Below are 21,158 nucleotides of genomic sequence, written 5' to 3' on the forward strand. Positions count from 1 at the left end.
TAGATTGGGGGGGGGGGGGGGGGGGGGGGGAAGTATCCCATAAAAAGCTTCTATTACAATGATCAGTGAACTCTGAACGTAAGTATACTACTGCCAACCCAAAAAATATAAAATTCCCAAGCAAATAAAAAACAAACAACAAAAAAAGAACATAAAAGCAACTCTACTGCCATTTCCACCAGGTTCTCCAAATCAAAAGCAATGGTCCTTCTTTCTCTCAGTATTACTGCTGTTTGGCAATTCACTATGTTTGATATTAAGAGTTAACAATTATGGTTCTCTCAAGAGTTTCTATCCTATTCCCAGGACACCCATATTTTTAATTTTTTTAATGTTTATTTTTAGAGAAAGACAGACAGAGCATGAGCAGGGGAGGGGCAGAAAGAGGGGGAGACACAGAATCTCCCCGTCTGAGCTGTCAGCACAGACCCTGACACAGGGCTTGAACTCGTGAACCACGAGATCACGATCTGAGCTGAAGCTGGACACTTAACCAAATGAGCCACCCAGGCACCCCAACATCTTTATTAAAAATTTATAGAAACCTACTTTGCAACTGGAATATAAAAATAATGAGATGACCTAGAGATTAAAGTAAATATCTGGGCAATTATATTCTTAAGAACAACCAAACTGCTGGTTTTTCATTTGTTTTAATTACCACAATTTGAAATCTCAGCATCTAGCTCAAAACTGAGTATAAAAACAAAAATTCAATGCTTGCTACAATTAACAAGAGGAAAAAATGATAGTTCTGATATGGTTTCTTAACAATATTTTTATATATTTATATATAATATATATTTTTATATATTTATATTTATATATTAATTTTTTTATTATTATTATTTAACAATAACTGTCCCCTATACAATTTGGTTTATACCTATCTAATCTTATCATTTATCATGTCTCCATGCTCACTTTATATTCAGATTCAAGCCACAGGTCACTTTGACAATCTAGGAATGGAAAATGTGTCTTCAGAACCAGCTCTCACCTCTGCAAGTATAATCTATAGGTGATGAGGAAGAAAAGAAAACTATCTCAGAAGTCTTATTACTCCACGAGTGATTTTACAAGCAGAATGGAAATGGGGACATAACAGAAGATACAATCCCTGCTTTGTCATTTAGTAGTTCCAACTGTTCTGAAGGTTTCTTCAACGTTCAGAAACGTTGAATCTATACACGTACTCTCCCTCCCCGCAGTGCGCGAACACACACACACACACATACACACACACGCACACGCACTTACAGACTGGAAGCAGGGGGACCAAAACTGTGCAAAACAAACAAATCTGCCCAATACAAGCACTGCTGAACTTGTAAAGCCACGTTTGGCAATCATTTCTTATACCTCTGGTTCACTAACACCCGGTCAACCCTGCCCAGTACAGTAAGGTGCATATTACAACAAATACCGAGACTTGGCTTTTTCCCCTACCTTCCAATTCATTAAGAAAACTAAGACCCAGCTTCCCGAACTGTCACTTAAATGAATCTTAATTCTTTACCCAGACTCAAAGAAAGAGATGGCCCCCTACCACCCACAACTCACTCTTCCATGAGTGTCATGATATTACCCTTTTATTTCCTTGAGGACTTTCCTTTATTTTTCCCTCTCCACTCATGTATCATCCTTAGCCTCCTTAGCCTTCCTGGGTCTATTTCCCTTTAGGATAGAAACTATGTTCAAGTCTCTTCCTTTGGGACCACTTCCCTTCTTTCTACTGAGGCTTAACTTACATTAAGTAAAGCATACAAACCATAAGGGTACATTCAATCCCAGGAAACTAAAACTCAAAAAACTATGAAGAACATTATCAACAGCAGATGGCTCAAGCCCCTGCCCATCAATATCCGCCTGAAAGGAAACAACTATTATGACTTATCACCAAAAAATTGTTTTGCCTGTTAACTGACCTTCACATAAATACAGTCATACAGCTCTCTCTTATATTTGAATTTTTTTTGATGTTTATTTATTTTTGAGAGGCAGAGAGAGACAGAGCACAAGTAGCGGAGGGGCTGAGAGAGAGGGAGACACCGAATCAGAAGCAGGCTCCAGGCTCCAAGCTGTCAGCACAGAGCCCAACACAGGGCTTGAACCCACGGACCATGAGATCATGTCCTGAGCCGAAGTCAGATGCCCAACCAACTGAACCACCCAGGAGCCCCTGAATTCCTTGACTCAACATAAGCTACTCCCAGTTTTTAATAGAGGCATTCCTCAGAGTTGCTTCCTCAGCCCTCTCCTCACCCCATCCACTACTAAGCACTATCTTTCAATCCAAACACATCAATGAATGCCACAACAGATGCTCCCCAGCTCTCTCCAGACACACCTGAATGTCCTCAGGCACCTTAAACTAACACATCCAGATCTAATCCACCATCTCACCCTCCTCCCCCGCCCCCAAGCCAACTCCTGCTCCTGCATTCTACCTGTCGGGGCGATGGGATTAATCCAACCAGAAACCTCCAAGTAATCCCGACACACAAACCCTGTCAGTCTTATGCACTCTACATCCCTGACATGGGGGATAGTGACACACTTCCTGACATGGAAGACATACTCAAATTAGTCCTGGAATGAGTAACAAATCCTGAACTACTCCTTCTTCCCCAACATATGACCATTCGGCAAGACCCAAGAATTCTACATTCTAAGCAATTCCCATTCTACAGTTCTTCATCTGCACTGACCTAGTCCAGATCTTTCTCATGTAGCTCCCAGGTAACCCCTTGGTCCCTACCAGTAACGCCCTATCCTATCCACTCCTATTGCTAGTCTACTCTTCCCAATATTCAAAATCATCTTGCACCCACCCAACTGCAGCAGAACGGGTTAGTTTCCTATTTGGTAACCACGCTGTACAAACCTCAAAAATGACATACTCTGTACTGCAATTATTTCTTTTTCCCCTACTAGGCTGAACTCCTTGCAGCAACACCACTCTTTCTCTGGATCTCCAGCTCCTCACACAGTGCGTTAAAATGTTTATTAAAGGCCCCGCTAAAGCAGTATCCACATTTCTAGTAGCTCCCTCTCTAATCCATCCTCCAGCTAGCTGTCAAACAACCTAGAATACAAACCTAACCATGTCACCCACACGCACTTAAAGTGCTCAGTAGCTCCCACTGCTTATCAAGGCAAATCCTTAGCATGTGAGGCCTTTCATCATCTGGCCCCAACCTTCTTTTCAGTCTTACCTCCTACCACTTTAACCTCATCACCTAACACTTCACCACTGGAGCTACCCACCATTCCCTATGCACATGGGGCTTTCATTCATGCTTTAGTTCCTGACACACCCTTGTCATGCGGTGCTGGTCCCCCATTCACAAAAGAAATCCTTCCATGGAGCTTTTCCAAAGCACTTCCAGGGAGAGCTGTTTACAGGGCTTCTGTGTTCCCTTGGCCATATGTAAATGTCTTCATTAAGGCATTTCAAGTGTTATTACAATTGTTAATGTAATTTACAAACACACACACCCACACCCCATATAGCAAAGTCTTACATTCAAAAGGCATTCACCCTGAGAGCTTCATAAATTTAATATAAACATTTTTTTAGACCTCTTCACTTGTGCCCATAACCATAGCCAGCACTAGCATTTATTTTGATTGAACATGGAAAAAAAAAATGAGCCATAAGAAAACCAAGTCAAAAAACAATGTCTATATCACCTTCCTGACGATTACTGCATACACTGTAAACAGCAGAAACCAACAAAGCTCCACTGAACTCTGGGAGCTGAGGTCATGAGCCCGGTGCATCGATCAGCTAAACAGATGGCTTTCATCACTTTAATATGTACTACCATTTCAAACTCATCCAATGCTAAATCAGTCCTCAATGGATAAGTTTTTATAAATATTAAGAGAAGACACACCTTTGTTCATTCTCATATCACCAACCCCTAACGCAAGCATCTGCTCCTTCAGCTTTACTGAACTAGTGATATGAACTACTTTCATGAATTGACATGATCCTCTCATCACTCAAACTGCACATATGACATCTTTGAGCTTCTTTCACCAAAACAGCCAATTAGCTACTGAGTCCTGGGATCACATCTTCGCATGTCTCCTTTTCTCCCTCCACTGCTCTCATTCAGGTCCTCAGTATCTCACTAAACCACACAAGCTCCCAATGACTTCCTTCCTCTAATACTAATCTCTCCCACTCCCAATTCATCCAATGCTAGCACTTTTTTCTTTCTTTCTTTCTTTCTTTCTTTCTTTCTTTCTTTCTTTCTTTCTTTCTTTCTTTCAGAGAAAGGGAAAGAGGGGGAGGGGCAGGGAGAAAGAGAGAGAATCTCAAGTAGAGGATCCACGCTAAGCAGAGAGCCCGACACGGGGCTTGAACCCATGATCCGAGCCGAAATCAAGAGTTGGACACTCAACCAACTGAGCCACCCAGGCGCCCCCAACACTAGCACTTCTGCAAGGTCTGAGGTGGGGCCTGAGATTCTGCATTTCTAACACTCTCCTGGAAGATGCTGATGATGCTAGTCCACAGGTCACAGCTCAAGGAGCAAAGCTCCATTCAGCATTATCCTCGAACAACGTATGTAGGAAGCGGTCCAGAAGCACAGGCCAGATGACCATCAATCAGGAAAGCACACATTTCCATGCTAGGTAAGAAACTGGACTAGATGCCAGGGTCCCTTCCAGTGTCCCAATTCTATGCCCTCCCCCTCAGACATCCATGCTGTTGTCACCCATTTTAGACCCAGACATTTAAAGCCTGGCAGAGGTATAAGCTAGCAGGGATTTCTTCAATGATCACATTCACTAGATTCTGACTTAGTAACTATTCACAGACAACTCTGGTTAAGTCTGCTCCAATATCACAAAGGTTTCTAAAAGAAAAAAGATACTGTGCAAAGGGGTAAGTATAGTTGTACTCATGACAGTACCTTAAAGATAAATGAACTTTACCCAGCAGTATTATTTGGAGGTTGGGGCCACTAGAGTTAATCTATCAGTTTCTCAGAACCAGAAAGGCTATCAATCAGTTTTGTTTTGTTGCTTGGTTGGGGGGGGGGGGGGGGGGGGGGGGGGGGGGGGGGGGGGGGGGGAGGGGTGGAGGAGGGAGTGGAGGGGTGGAGGAGGGAGTGGAGGGGTGGAGGACGGAGACCTTACACAAATCTCCAAAAGCAGGAAGCAATGACAGTTCCCAACTCTCCATTAGAAGCTGCAAGCCAATTCAGGAGAGAATACAGGCATTCGGATTGCACTAACTACAAGACAAACCATGCTTTTGGAAATGCACTTTTAAGTGGTATCTTCAGAATGACATTATCCTCTGAAGTAGTTCCAACATTGTCTGTTTACAGAACTTTTGTCACCACATATTTATTAATACAAGACCAGATTGTGGTTAAAAACACCAAGTCCCTCTTATAACTTTGGTTACACAGCAAAGGATTTTGAGCGCCTGCTTTAAAATCCCAAGGACCAGTAACTATTCTTCTGATTACGCTGATGGTAAGGTAACATTTCTGTTAATATCCCCCATAAAATCAGCTTGTCAAGTGTTGCTATTACTCTAATGAGTTAACTGAAGTCTCTGTAAAAATTGGTCACAGAGGGCAAAAAAGTGCCAATGACAGTGGAAAATACACATTGGCAGGTGATTAACCTCAATGTTGAGGAGTATGAATTAGTATTTTCATTTGAATTAGAAACATGACTTATTTTAGCCAGACAGGATCTTAATAACTATTTTTTTTTACCACAGTGTTTGTCATAATTTAAAAACAAAACAAAAAAGGAAAATGAAGTTTTCCAGTGATGCCACTCATATTACTACACGAGACAGTATTTCAGAGACATCTCCCCTTTATTTAAAACAAGCCATTTATAAAGACTTAACTTGCCATATGCGTCTACAAGCTTTCCAGCCATGGATTCAAGAGCTAAGATATTGCTTTTGCTTACACAAACACTTCAGAACTGTGTTTCCGCGCTAGTCCACACAAGAAGGTTTTTTTTTTTTTTAAGTTCCTTCATCAGCGAAGCTTGAGCACAGTGAAAAACAGTATTCTCAGACTATGATCAACTCATCATTGTCCGAATTTTACATTAATGCCGTCTACGTATGTCACTAAAGTCAAAGAAAGTAACCTACCCTGGGGCACCTGGCTGGCTCAGTTGGTAAAGCATGAGATTCTTAATCTCAGGGTCGTGAGTTCAAGCCTCGCACTGGGCATGAAGCCTAGTTAAATAAATGAATAAATAAATATTAAAGAAGAAAAAAAGAAAATAACTGACTCCAGAAGATAAACACATTTCCCGTAACTCCAATAAATCTGAGGAAAGCAAAGCCCTCAGAGGCCTTAAAAAAAAGAAATAAGAAAATGTCTTTCAGATGTACGGCAGGACCCCTGCACCAGGTTTCGGGGCAACATCAAGCATAAGCACATTCGCGTTTCCTTCTCAGAAATCCAAAATTCGTATCCTCACAGACTCGGATACCAAATGGAGTTCAAATGATTCAAGTGGATAAAAAAGCCCAGATGCCTAGATGGAAAGGTACTTAGTAAACGGTGACGGGTAACGTTAGAATTACTAATCCTAACCTCGGTCTGACTGGACTTTGAACTGGTAATTTCCGGCTGCTCCTCTAACAGTTCAGGATTCGGGAATTAAAGCAACAGCCTGGTCCTTCTGGTCCTTCAAGACTTGGCTCAAGGGCCTTCTGGGGCTTCGCACAGCGGAGTCAGGCGCCCTCCTCCTTCATGGTCATCTGTGAGCACTGCCTCTACCAGGACACTTTTCACCCTTGTACAGAAATGCTGGCTTGTTGTTTCCACAAATATGCCCGCAAGACTGCAAGCATGTCAGGGGATCCCGAAAATTCGAATTAGCCAGTCATCTGAGTCTCTGAATCAAAAGCACCTTTAACCTAGTAGAGAATTACTAGACGGGTGGATGGACCGACGGATGGATGGATGAAAGTGTAGAGCCTGCCACAGTCACTGAGTAACAGTATATCCCACCTTCCTTAATGGGCCCTAATTAACCCTAATTAACATTTGTGGCAATTCACTGTTGCTAAAAATGATAAAATCACACTGTATTTGTGTAGCATATCACAGTTTACAGAGCACTTCCACATGCATCACCAAATGTGAACCTCACAATGCTCTTTCAGACAGATTTATTTCATCACTTTCCTCCTCATTCTCTTAATGAGGCTTAAGGAAGTAAAGGGGTTCGTTACAGGTCTCACATCAAGTGAAGAAGCCCACAGTCAAATCCAAGCGTCTGGGTCCTCAATCAGCACTCTTTCCACCCTAAAACTAGGGCTCGGTTAATAACAACCAGTACTGCTGTGCCAGGCACGTTCCCATATTTCATTCGATCTTCTCAACACCCGATGGGACCCAAAGGACCCTCTTTGAACAGAAAAGGAAAGAAGCAAATGGGCCTCTAGGGCAACAGCAGATCCAGAACTAAAGTCCAGCCTTAACTACTTCAAAATCTCTGCTTCCTAAATAATATGCTCAAATTGGCCCCAGAAGGTTATTAGGAATAAGTTCTTCACATTCAGCAAAACAAGGTGGGTACTAACTAGCTGATTCTGGGGTCAGATGCCTGGACTTGAATATCATCTGTGCCTTACTCACTGTACAAACCCAGACAAGTTACTAAACAACTCTGTAACTCAGGTCTTCTATCTGTAATAATGAAGTAATAAATTGGTCTACCTAGGAGGGTTGTTATGAGAATTAAACTAGCTAGGTAATGGGGCGGCTGGGTGGTTCAGGCGGTTAAGCTTCCGACTTTGGCTCAGGTCATGATTTCACGGTCCGTGAGTTCGAGACTCGCATCAGGCTCCGTGCTGAGAGCTTAGAGCCGGAGACTGCTTCAGATTCTGTGTCTCCCTCTCTCTTTGCCCCTCCCTCACTCACACTCTGTCTCTGAAAAATGAATAAACCTTAAAAAAAATTTTTTAATTAGTTAATATATTTAAAGGCCCTAAAACACTACCTAGTATATAGTAAGGACGATATGTTTCCTAAATAACACAATATTACTCAATTTTTTGAACATTATATATAGGAGGATAAAATTATGCTGAGGAAGTTTAATTCTTTTGCAACTGTTTCTTCAAATTAAAAAAAAATGCCATCTGGCTTGTCATTGTGGAAGAAATGTTTCTTGTAAACACCTAGATAAGTTTGGCAACTGTATCGTTATTTCATTTAGTATTTTAGGACAATGGGTCTGGAGATTTTCCACTTAAAAATTCATGGATTCAAGTCTAGAATCCACTCCAGCTAAGATAATTTTGAACTTAGATAATACAACTAAAAGCCTAGAAAAAAGAATTCCAGTTCTCCACCAAAGAGGGTCTGATAAGGCCACGAAATGCAACAGTAGTACAATTTTTGTCTTGTGGTCACATGACCAAGAATTGGTCACTAGACCATGAAAGCCTGCTTATGTGGTAGATGTTCTAACTTGAGCTTCCTAGGTTTGATATCTATCACTTTTCCCCTCCCCTCTCTCCATTAAATACTTTATCTTTCCAGGGACCTCACTCACCTACAACACTAAAGCACTAAGACTGCCATTAGCATATTGGTCCCACAGAACAATTTTTAGCTCAGAGTTATTTTACATTATATTCTTGTCATCTCCATTCAGAGCTACTAACAGAAATCCCTTCTCAGGTCAACTAAAGAAAACCTCAAAGCACCACTGGCAGAGCTGTTACTGATTCTGATAAATATGTTAGTCTTCATTTTTCTCTATTCAAAAGATAAATCCTGTGTGCTTCACAGTGACCTTCAGAGTAGTCCCTAGAAACTCCTCAAAAGGAAAAAGGAAAAAAAAAAAAAGAATATCTTCAGCATAAATAAGCAGCTGAATGCTCCCTAATGCAACATATATATTGCAATATATATGCTATATAAATATTTACACATACACATTTATAGAACACATATATACACGTGTATCCATACACGTGTATATATATCAGCATTTTATATTCTAGCTGACTCCACTCCCATCCCAGCTACTTCAGGATGACAAAGTATCCATAGGAAAAGAGAATTCTGACTCATCCATATTCCAGAAGCACATGAGTCTTGAAAGTAATGGTCACAATCTGCTCCTGGGAATTTAGGAGTAAAAAAGAAATGTAATGGAAATCCGATAAGTATCCTTCTCCTTCTCCCTATTTTCTTCAACAATTTCAAAATAGCTTCTAAATCTATACTGTTCTATATCATAGATTCTAATCTCTATCAGTTAAAAGACAAACTGAGGGAAAGTGGAGTTTTAAATCAGTGAAGAAATAACTCAATTATTCAACAAAAAGTATTGACACAATTTCTTCTCTACCTTCTATCTTTCTTAAACAGATTTAAATTTTCACCATAGAAAATAGAACTGTAGGATACCACAGGAAAATACAAGAAATTTCATTTTTTAATCCTAGGATAAGGAGTCTTTTTAAGCATGACACAGAACCCTGAAAATCGAAAGGGAAAGACTGACATAAAAGTGTAATGGGTAAAGAAAATATTAGTGGCTTACAGAATAAAGCTAGTTTCCCTAAATATACCCACCAAATCTATAGACCAGTAGGAAAAAGGCAAATGTCAAACAAAAAGTGAGCAAGGGTTAAAAATAGGCCATTCACAATGTTAAAAAGTTACAATTAAGATGTGAAAAATGACCCACATAATTAAGAACAGCACATATTTTTCAAAATCAAGATTTTTTTTCTCCCAAGACCATTTACCCCACCGTCCTCCCTCCCATCCATAAATATGACTTTCACCTCCCGTGAACATCCTGCCTCAACATTCAATGGACAATGCATATGTGGGGCATGTATAAGAGAATGAGTGTCCTCAATCAGAGTAATGTTTACTTCTTTCCATAAGGAGAGATCCTTATTACATAAAACTGAATGTCAGCTGCCCTGAGCCATACCACCTCTCCAAGAGACCATCAAGAGAAATTTCTCCTCTGTTTCAGCATCTGGAGTACATATTCTACATGTCAGATGCAATGTATTTTTACCCTTTTGTACTTCTGCACTTTAAAAAGTTCTCTTCCTCATATTAAAAATGAACAGTCATCTTTGAGGAATTAATTGACTCAGTAGATTAACTTCCCTGTAAGGAAAGCTAAAACTTTTGCTTAAGGTAAATGCTTAAATTAAGATAGAGCCTAATATAGAAGGAAATCTCTCTCACATCCCTAAAAATATTCACAAACTGTCTTTTTGCTAACAGGAGCAGGAATTTCTTTCTGTTTTTCTCCCTCTCTCCCTCTTTTAGAGAAAGGAGATATTCAAAACAGGAGATTTCATGATAAAGACTTCCAAAACCAACAAACAACAAGAGCCCAAAGATTACTGAAGTCAGTTGTTTTGATTTTTTTATACCAGACAAAAGTAGAACTGAGCATGTGTGCCTGAATGAGTTACGTTCATTTCACTGTGAGAAGACATCTTTAAAACAATTTTTTGAAATAAAGAATATAATGAACACTGAATCTTTTCAATGCATGTTTGAGGGTTTTTTTCAAAATCTCTTTTTAAATTTTTCTCCCAAGTATCTTTTAAAAGTCAATGATTTCTTTTTACAACACTTCCATGCTAACAATTTCAATTTCAAAGTACTAGACAAATCACCATTGGTTTTCTGATTTTCTAGCACTGGAAGCCCTCTCAGCCAACCATCTGTCAACTTTAAAGTTCTATCAGTAAATCCCCCAAGGGGTAACATTCTAATTTCCTTCTATGCAATTAAGATATCCAACAGTTCCACCAGAAGCCCACAACCCTTATATCCATCAAAGTGATGGACAACCTCTCAAAAGCACTGATGAGAATGAAATGAAACCAGAAATACCTTGAAGCCACAGAGAAACCACCAAATGTGTGAAGTAAGGCTCCACTTTCTTTTAACTTTCATTCTGAATCCTAAATATGAGGAGGATCCAAAGACCACAAATTTATAAGGACACAGTGTCGTAAAAAAAAAAAGACTAATGGACAGATAATCCAAATCATGTATGCTATTCCTAATTCTGAGAATGACTTGATCAATGATCTTGGACCAGGTACTTAACCTCTATGGACTTGCTTAGGATCTCTGTGGGATCCTAAATTCTATCATCTAATCAAAATAATAGAAAATTTCATTTTCTTTAAGTGCTTTTTCTCCTGAGACTCTAGGCACGAGACAGGAGCACAGCTCAGCAAAACTTAAAGCTAACAAACCAGTAAATTTTGTACATCTGAATACCTCAAATACAGTTATCATTACAGTAAACTTGATAAACTGAATTATGCTTATTATTATTGCTTTATATATCAACTTAAGAAAAAACTCCAGGGGCACCTGAGTGGGTCACTCAGTTAAGCATCTGACTTCGGCTTAGGTCACGATCTCTTGGTTTATGGGTGCTGGGTGCTGACAGCTTGGAACCTGGGGCCTGCCTTGGATTCGGTGTCTCCCTCTGCCCCTCCCCCACCCCTCTCTCGCTCTCTCTCAAAAATAAAATAAAACATTAAGGGGAAAAAACCTCTAACTTTTAAAAGGATGTTTTCTTTAAATCGTCTCTAGCCTGCTGAGGTCTAGGTTGGGAGGTAAGGCTGACATGGAGAGAATGAGTCAAGCATTTACTTATGCTGTCCTTCATCTGAATCTACACCAAAAAAAGGGTCTACTTTGGCTGCTGACCTCAGGTTATCTTGCATATATGAGGTCCAAGTTCATCCCTTTCTCCCTGAGAATACGCAGGGGATTTGACTCTTTTAAACCCATGGACAGGTCTTACAAAACAGCTACAACTTTTAGTCTTCCTAATGGGAAGAAAAGGTTCTCGAATGGAGCCCCAGTATGTTAAAGAGCTGAAAAAGATCTTAGACTTACTCCACTCCGAACTCCTCACCAGGAGAGCAACGCCCAGGATAGGTTAGTAAAATGAATGCCCAAGGTCAGGCCAAGTTTCCCAACTTTCAGACTAATTTCCTTAAACTATACACCATTTTTTCCTCAGAGTGTGAGATAAAACCATATTTTTCCCCCAAAACTATTTTAGAAAAACAAACAAACAAGGCTACTTTCACCCGACCCCAGGACACATCAGCCAAACTCAAGAACCATAATGTCACACCCGTTCAGGACTAAGACACCAGAGCCAGACAAGCTCTCAAAATATATGAATGGGAAAAAGAATTCCTAAGGAATACATTTCTCATAATTGACAATTAAGATAAAAAAAGCAAACTAGTTCTGGGCATAAAATTTCATCCTGTGGACCATGTGTCAGGAGTGAACTGACTGTAAAATCCAGATAATTACTGAGTAGGCAATGAAAACAAATACAGATCATACTATCACTAGATTTAAAAACATGCCTCATATCTGAAAAGAAAGCCCAAATATTCTAACATATTATTAACAAAAAGGTATATGACAGGATTCATTCTCTAATTTTTTACCAAATGTATGAGTCGGTAGAAATAGATAGCAAAAAATACAAAACTCTTCCTGCTAGAAAAGAATGCAGGGGAGAAAAAACAAAGCTAAAAAGAAAAATCAACCAATTCAAATCATCTCAAACCTCAGATTTCTAAATAGATTTGTCACTCCTTATTTAAATGGTCTAAAGCAAAATTATTTCAAGTTTTGCTCTGTCTTCAACTGAATGCTTTCAATAACTAGAAATGACATTAATTTAATTTTAGCAAGCTTCATTTGGGAAAGTATATGCCCAAAATCCTGAATTTTTGTTTTTTTGCCAAAATATTGATATTTACAAACTTATAAAATGTGTATAACCTAGAAATAGACTTTTTCCACTCCTTATCTAATAGAACCTCTAGGTTCCAAACTCAGAAGCTACTGGACTTGTACCTGAACACTTAACTTTAAATACATTTTACAACGTATTAAAGCAATCTCAAATGTAAAAATACAACAGGAAAAACAATTGTTCCAGCAAGAACCTGGCTTTCGGGGAAGGTTATGCTTTGTTTCATTAAACGTACTAAAAGGTATAGCAGGCAGACATTACCCACAGGGTATACAACAAAACCATTCCACCTCTAAATGGAAGTGCAATAACATTTCAGAGATGCCCTAACTGTCATTATGCTGGGTTCCAAAGGACAGGATCACTCAACTTGGAGGAGTTGCTGTTTCACAGTTAACCAAATATCCTAATGTTTCTTAATCAAAATATCATTAAAATCGATTCTTTCCAGAACCATGAGTTTCAAATTCATCAGAATTTCCCAAAGCCTGGAGTTGAAGTTTCAAACAAATCAAAACACAACCAGTCACACAGACTTAGATTATAAATACCTTATATGTCTAAGGAATCCACAGGGTCAAAGTTTTTGTTTTAATTATACTATCTTTAGAAAACCAAAGGTAAGAATAAAAAAAGGGTTTGCCCCAGAAGCACAGGGACATGAGGCCAGATTCAAAACCCCTCATTACCAGTGCTGCACCAGAGGCCGGGGATTAAAGAGGTGGAGTGGGTTTTAGAAGGTGGGATTCTTTTTTTTTTTTTTCTTTTTTTTAAGGCTTCATTTTCCCAGACATTTTGGTAACTTCTCTTTTTCAAAATGCCAGGCATCTCTTTTAAAGGAAAAGCTTTTCTTCCTAGTGGCTTCAGGATCTCCTGACTTTCACTGTGCAACAATTAAACCAGTCTCCTGTCCAGATACACTGAACTGTGTTCAACCCTGGCACGTAACAAAATCATTAAATCTAAGATGCCTCATTTGACAGATGTCTCATTAAGTTCAATTCCAAGTTGAGGTAAGAGATGTCTTTGAAAAGAAGGGTGGAAAAAAACACCTGTTAACTCTAAGAAAACTTTGAGAGAGAACTGCTCTCTTAAAATCCACATAGAGCTTCACTCACGTGAAACAGAAGATATTAATAGTATGTGGCACGTCTAAAATCTGCTGCCATGGGAGAAAAGCCTCTGCGTCCATGTGTGTTTAACACATCCCTGGGGACCCAAACAGGATGGAAGGCTGAAGAATCAGGGCATACACCACCAGCTGCTTAACAAAATTCCACAAATTCAATTCAACAAATGTTTAAACTAAAATGCCAAGTATTACACTTGGCTTGGATCATAAAGAATGTCAATGACTGTTATGTTACCAATAAATCAAATTCAGGGCTCTAAAAAAGAAATAAGTAGGAAACAACCAAAACACTTTGCATTTTAAAAAATAATGACCTTTGGATAACCAACCATTTAAGGTGGCTGATTTAACAATCCTATAGCAACAAAAAGATATAACTTTTAACCCAGAAATTTTACAAACTTACACACATCTCCTCTCCCTACATAATGTCACTGAGCACAAAAGACACACATTTTAGAAGTTTTAGAAGCAACTGTTTAGAAGCACACGTTTTAGAACTTTAGAAGCAACTGTTCTCAGGGAGAAGAGCCTACTCCCTAGCCCTATATAATGTATGAATTTATAAAAAATAATTATAACAATAACATAGTAACACCAATAAAGCACTATCACTAAAGTGCCAGTAATTCCACTTTAAAATAAAAGACTTAAGCAAACTTTCTATGATGTATATTTTCAGTACTTGACAAGTAAGGCTATGTTTTAAAGGAACTGAATTGTCACATCTCCACCCTGAAAAGTTATCCACTCTTCAGATGAAGTGTTAATTCTCTATACCCAATGAAGATTTACTGTTTAACAAATAAAGGCATGGTCAGATTAAAAAAAAAAAAAAAAAGAGTCATTAAGTAAACTTCATTTCCTAGCAACTTAAATGCAAGTATCACTATTTGCAACCAGAATATTTACTTTACAACACTTTAGTACTCCTTCCGTACTGCCTATTTATTTGCCAGTCTTGGCACTTGAGGTTTTTAAAGGCAGCATGATAAAAAATAGGACCATCAATATTTCACAGGGAATACCACTTTGGACTAGAGAATAATATCACCTCATTACCAACAAAAATAGCATATTTTCTGAATGCTTCTAACCAAGTGAAAAATTCAAGTGTAAATGAAATTCAGCATCGATTCATGGAAAGTGATATGAATTGCAAAACAGAATAGCCCAGCTCTCTATTCTCAGCTCTGCCAAGACTGAAAAACCACAAGCAAGAGGCAAACCTCTCTGTGCATGTTTCTCTTTCTGAAAAGAGGATTGACATCAACTCCTCCCTAATAATGTTTTTGAAAGGACAAATGAGATAATTTATGTTGAAAGCCCTTTAAAATCTGTGAAGATGATAAAACCCAACATATTAATAGATGTTCTCAAACCACGGTTATGAAGGAAAAGAGAGCAGGCAGTTTATATCAAAAACAAATATAAAATGTAAATGTAAAAGAACAAAATTAAAGTTAAACCCTTTGTTCTTAACATTGAAAGGACTGTTCAAGCACACACTGGTGTCACATGTTCATACCACGTTACTCAATACTGCTGTAATTATAGTAATAAGAGCCTGCTGGTCAATATTACAGCTTAATGCTGAACTACCCCTTCTCGGTTTCCATGTAGGAAACCATGTAAGGTTTGACCATTCCCAAAAGAGAAAAAGGGAAGAAATAGGAGAGGGGTTGAAAGACTGTTCTCCTGAGCAATCCCAAAAGTCACATAAAAATATCTTGTCTAATATTCAATAAGCACAGTGGGTGTGCTCTGCACGCTGCCAACATCCTTTCCCACTATTACATTTGGAACTGAAATAGCTACGCCACTCAATCTAAAAGGTGGTAGAACAGAGACAAAAAGTATATAGTTTAACACTGCCCTTGGCCACTCACTCAGACTCCCGGGGGAGTCCACAACACAAAGCTCATTAATGTTCTGAAGTCCATAACTTAGGTCAAGCCACATAAATTTTTAAACTTTTTAACCTAAAATTACTCTCTTCCAAGGAAAATTTAAGATGGTTAACTTTCAAAGGAAATTAACTGTTAACGTACTTAAATTACTTAAGACCGGTAACTTCACATACAGCCACTTAAATGTTGTCATATTTTAAGTCAGCTTAAAGAATGCTTGAAAACTACAGTAACAGGGGCGCCTGGGTGGCTCAGGCGGTTGGTTAAGTGTCCAACTTCGGTTCAGGTCATAATCTCACAGACCGTGGGTTCAAGCCCCGCATTGGGCTCTATGCGGACAGCCAGCTCGGAGCCTGGAGCCTGTTTCAGATTCTGTGTCTCCCTCTCTCTCTGACCCTCCCCTGCTCACTGCTGTCTTTCTCTCAGAAATAAATAAAACATTAAAAATTTTTAAAAAAAAAATACAGTAACAATTTTCAAACTAAGTTTTCATTAACAATGCTGTAATTAGATAGCACCTTTTCTCCAACACCCTATACCTCATTAAAGACTTTCATTTTACTTTACCCAAATAAGTATTAAATATTCAAAGCAACTGCAAATGCCTTTTAAAGACTTTTAAGAATAACTTGAGTCAAGTTATAAATACTAAAATTCCTTTGAAAGGTGACCTTCAAAAGAATGAAAGTTCTCTGCTGGACAAGAACCTCTCAAAAAAAAAAAAAAAAAAAAGCAACTGACTAGACAACTAGAGAGCAGATAATGAGCTCATTTAAATACAGGAAAGTATTCAAAATGCTTCAAAGGCAGCTTCCTAATCTATCCTTAACTCCAACTACACATATAAACAAAAAGACACACAGCAAGAAATTTAAAAGTAAGTTATACACAGAATTATAAAAACAACTGTGACACACAACACCTTTATCTAAAATAAACCGTAATTCTCTTTTTCCTAGGAAAAGAATTACTACCAAAATGTAACACGTTCCTGTCGGGTGTCCTACATTCATTCCACTGCCGGGGTAATTTCTAGGAACCTCCTCCAGCGAGCCACAACCCTCACTCGCCTGTGCAGTCCTGACAGTGTTCCAATAATTAGTAGGACCACCTTATAACAAGGTCCTTTTGTTCATAACTAGACCTCCTTGCAGAAGTTCAAGTGCTATATGCTCCATTTGGTTCTATGGCAAATGAATATCACCAGAGACGTTCTGTGTATACCCTGGATTTAAAATAGGCTCAACGCTGTGTAAAAACCAAAATAAACAACTAGACACCTCTCTATTACAAGCATCTTCCTTCTAGGACACGTGTACACTGGCTTCATGTTCAAAGACAGGTTGGATACTGCCTGTGACGTCCCCATTTTATTAGCTATTTTTACAAGCATGTACACAGAAGTATATATGTATTTATGTTGTGCATACAGAGATGAAGCAAATAAGTTCAGAGAGAAGAAAACAATTACTGCTTTTCATAAACAAAAGATCAAAATGCCCATACCAGAAATCTGACTTAACCAGAAAGAAAATTTGTCACTTTTAGATTGATAAGCTTAAAAAACAAAACAAACAAAAACCCACTGTATATCACCTAGAATATTTTAGACACACTTGAAGAGATAATTAAGGGAATCAAAGATTTAAATTTCATGACCAGGACACCCAAACCTTTCCCATGGACATTTATCAGGACTGACAGGAAGATGAGAAATGCAGGGCTTTTTATGTATGAAATGCTCAATCCTGTTTGTTTCACATATCCCTTCCTCTCTCTATATGTCATTCAACATAACTGATTGGTTCTAAGGGCCTTCATCATTCTCATCTTAATATTCTCACTCCAAGTGTGATTACCACGTAATGCTTTTGTAAAGTAACAATATTTTACAAATTGCATGAGCCCCAAGAGAAGAGGATGCACTTGCTGTTCCTACATTACAAAATAAACAAATAAAGCACCAATTTTCTAGGCCATACACTTTGAAAGCCATGTCATTCATATGAGGTGTTATCTTCAGATACAGCAAATGCTATGGTATTAGGATATGGTTTTCTCTAGAAGACAAAACTCCATCAGCAATCCACTTGGATTATATTAAAACTTCAATGAAACTCAAAGGGTCATCTCACCCGGAATGCCACTGATCTTGCATACTGCAGTGTGGGAGTAAAGATTTGTTCATTCAATCTGACTCAACTGCCACTGAGACACCAGTTGGGCCAAAAACATTAAATTAGAAAGAATGGCAACAGCTTAATCAAGTTACAAATATTACTTTCCCACCAGCACCTACACACTAGAATTGTAAATCTGGGGAAGATTTAAGTCTTCTAATTTAATTTTGCTAGGCTAACTTTATTTTAAATGAAATTTCTTATCACTAAGAACATAATTGTTCAGACCAGAGAAGGAAAAGATGCAAACAAATACAAAGCTCAAATATAACAACCAGGATGTACCTGGTTAGTACCTGCCTAATTTAGCACCTGCCAAGCCTTTAATCAAAAGAGAAACATTAGTCACCCCTAGAGTAGGAGTTAGATCTAATATGTCAGTCATATCTCCAAAAGCTGGAAAAAAACAAAGAGAAAAGAAAAAGGTGTTTCAATCTAGAACTGAAAACAAAAAAAAAAAGAAAGAATGAATGAATGAATGAGGAGGATTCGAGATCACATCTCAAGAGGTGGCAACCACTTAAAAGTCTTACTGTGATCCCTGCTGCAAGTGACACGGTCACGGTCAGATCTAGCTAGAAAGGCTGTTAAATCAGAAATGAGAAAAAGAAATCAGACATCACTTTGGACGTGAGAATCAAACTTGCAGGTGAAACTGACAATAAAGCAAAAAAGCTCTGGGGAAAAGTCTCAGGAAGAAGGGTCCTCCCTGCTAGCGAGGACTAAGTGCGCACACGAGCAAGACAGCCAAACAGTGCACCGGGTGACGGGAAAGGAGCTCCTAGGAGTCATGCGAGAATGGCGAACCGGGACAAATGGAGAGAAAGTGACCTAGAGCACTTCTGATGGTCATTTCCCCCATTCGGTACTCCGGGCAGGAGACCGTTTACCTGCAATCCCAAACCGCCTCCAACCCACATGCCCAGGCGGGGAGGCCTGAAGGAAGCGCCATCCCTGTTAAAATTAAGTCCTGCCGCCTTTCTCATCAGTACCTGCCACCTGTACTTCCTGGTGGCTGGGCCACCTCTTTCCACGTCGCTTCCCAGCCTCTGGGCCCTCAAGACTGACAGCAAGTCGCGGGTTTTCAAACTGCTCGATGTAGTCCTACACAGATGGCCCGTGAAAGCTGTAAGGAAGCGACAAAGCCTCCCGAGGACCCGCGTTTACTCCTGGTTGGCGCTCAACTCCTCGGTATCTGGAAGGGTTTACACCCCACACGTGAACACACAGGTGATCCCCTTACCTGCATAGAAGCGGATGAGGCAGCCAATCTCCGAGTCCATGCCTTCCTCCTGCACCCTCCACAACTCCCCAAATCCCAGCTGGAAGAGGTAGTCATTTTGGATCTGCAATGGCTTCTCGTCCGCCTCCAGGCGCCGGGTGGTCTCTCCGTGGAGCTGCACGTATAGGGTGGGCGGCGGAGGCGCTTTCTCCGCGGCCGCCCCGTTCCCCCCCGGGGTCGACGAGGGGCGGCCGGGGGCCGAGGCTGCGGCCGCCTTCTCCTCCCGCGGCCGGTCCCGGGCGGCCCCTCCCGGGCCGTCGGCCGCCCTCGGCGCTTTCGGCTGCGGCGGGGACGGGGAGGCCGTCGGGGAAGGCGGCCGGCCGCCCGTTCCCGGCCGGGGCTGCGCCGAGCGGCCGGGCAGGCGGGGCTGGCCCGGAGCCCCCGTCGGGGCCGGGGCCGGGTCAGCCTCGAGCTCCTCGGACGACGAAGAGGAGCCGCTGCCGCTGCTGTAGGGGTCCAGCCGTTCGGACACGCTCTCGGCGCTGGGGCTCAGGCTGAAGCTCTCCGTGTCGGAGGTCGGGCCCGCGGCGGCGCCGTCCAGGGGCTGCGGGGCGCCGGGCTCCCCCGGGCTGGAGTCAGACGGCGCGGGGCTGGCGCGGGCGGCGCGGCGCGCCCACCCGCCCGGGCCGCCCCGCAGCGGCAGGTCCGCGGGAGGCACGCGCGGCGGGCCCCCGACGGCGGCCGGCCCGCTCCTCCCCCGCGGCGGCCCCAAGTCCCCGGGGTCGGCCGGCGCGAGCCGGGGGCCGACGTCGGGGGGCCGCTCGGCGCCGGCCGCGGGCCCGCACCCCTTGCCCAGCACCTTCACCACGCCGCTGCCCTTGAGGCCCACCTGCAGCAGGCGGGCGGCCACCTCGCCGGCCGTGGTGTCCAGCGTGCAGAGCACCGGGCGCAGGTAGGTCGAGGCCAGGTGGCGGTCGAAGACGTGCACGCAGCCGCGCTGGAGCTGGTGCCTCACCCAGTCCCGGTCCGACGGCTGCAGCTGCAGCATCTGCCGGTGTTTCAGGAGCAGCGTCTTCCTGTCCAGGCTCCGGGTGCACAGGGACGCCGAGGCCGAACAGGAGGCAGAGAGGGCGGCGGCGCCGGGGCAGTGCGAGGCGGCAGCGGCCGACGACGACAACGACGACGACGACGAGGCGGCGGCGGCGGCCGCGGACAGATTCCTCTTCAGCCGCCCTCTCCTCAGCAGGAGGGAGTTGGCGCCGCCGCCCGCCCCGGGCACCGGGGCAGCCCCGCCGGCGGTGGGCTGGGGCGCTCCGCGCCGCCGCCGGCGACCCGTGCCTCCCGCCCGGCCCGGCAGCGGCCCCGGCTGCGCCTCGCCGGGGGCCTCTTCCCGCGCCCCGCGGGTCGGGGCCGCCGGGGTCAGCGCGGGCTCCGGGCTCCGGCCGCCCCCGGCCGCTGCCGCCACAGCCGCCGCCGCCGCCGCGGCCGCCGGAGCTCGGTCCTCCCTGCTGGTCTCTGGGAGTCGCTGCGCCGTAGCCGCGGCGGCGGGCTCCATTGCAGTGGGGCTTCGCGCTTCCCCCCCAGCTCCGGAGGCAGCGGGAGGAGAGGGAGGCGATGAGGCGAAGGTGGGAGACGGCGGCGGCGGCGCGCGGTGAAGAGAGAAGCCAATGGCGTTCGGCGCGGCCGTTCCGGGGGATTATGTGGCAATTCGGAGCATTCCGTCGGTGTCTCGGTGTTCCATTCCGCGCGCCCGCCCGCCTGGACGCCACCGCCCCCCCACACACGCCCTCCCCGCCCGGGTCGCGGGCTCCGGAGCGCAGGCCCCGCCCGCTCCCCCCACTTCGCTGGGGCGAACCAGCCGCGTAGCTGGGCTCATTGAATATTAATCACGCGCTGGGAGCGGGAAG

General features: G+C 42.5%; 1 protein-coding gene and 1 non-coding gene across 2 annotated transcripts in view; one reads left to right on the top strand and one right to left on the bottom strand.

Moving 5' to 3' along the window:
* Nucleotides 1-20,901, bottom strand: part of PHLPP1 (PH domain and leucine rich repeat protein phosphatase 1) — a 209,224-nt gene extending 188,323 nt beyond the window's left edge. The window contains exon 1 of the mRNA XM_039251897.1: nt 19,273-20,901. Coding sequence (XP_039107828.1) covers nt 19,273-20,806 — 1,534 coding nt within the window. The 5' untranslated portion in view covers nt 20,807-20,901. The remainder of the gene's footprint in view (nt 1-19,272) is intronic.
* TRNAK-CUU lies at nt 6,154-6,226 on the top strand. Its single transcript has one exon. It is a non-coding gene; the product is annotated as a tRNA-Lys (tRNA).
* Nucleotides 20,902-21,158: the final 257 nt, after the last annotated feature.

The sequence above is a fragment of the Hyaena hyaena genome, unplaced genomic scaffold (assembly GCF_003009895.1).
Source record: "Hyaena hyaena isolate Hyena2069 unplaced genomic scaffold, ASM300989v1 scaffold_399, whole genome shotgun sequence".
Classification (NCBI taxonomy): domain Eukaryota; kingdom Metazoa; phylum Chordata; class Mammalia; order Carnivora; family Hyaenidae; genus Hyaena; species Hyaena hyaena.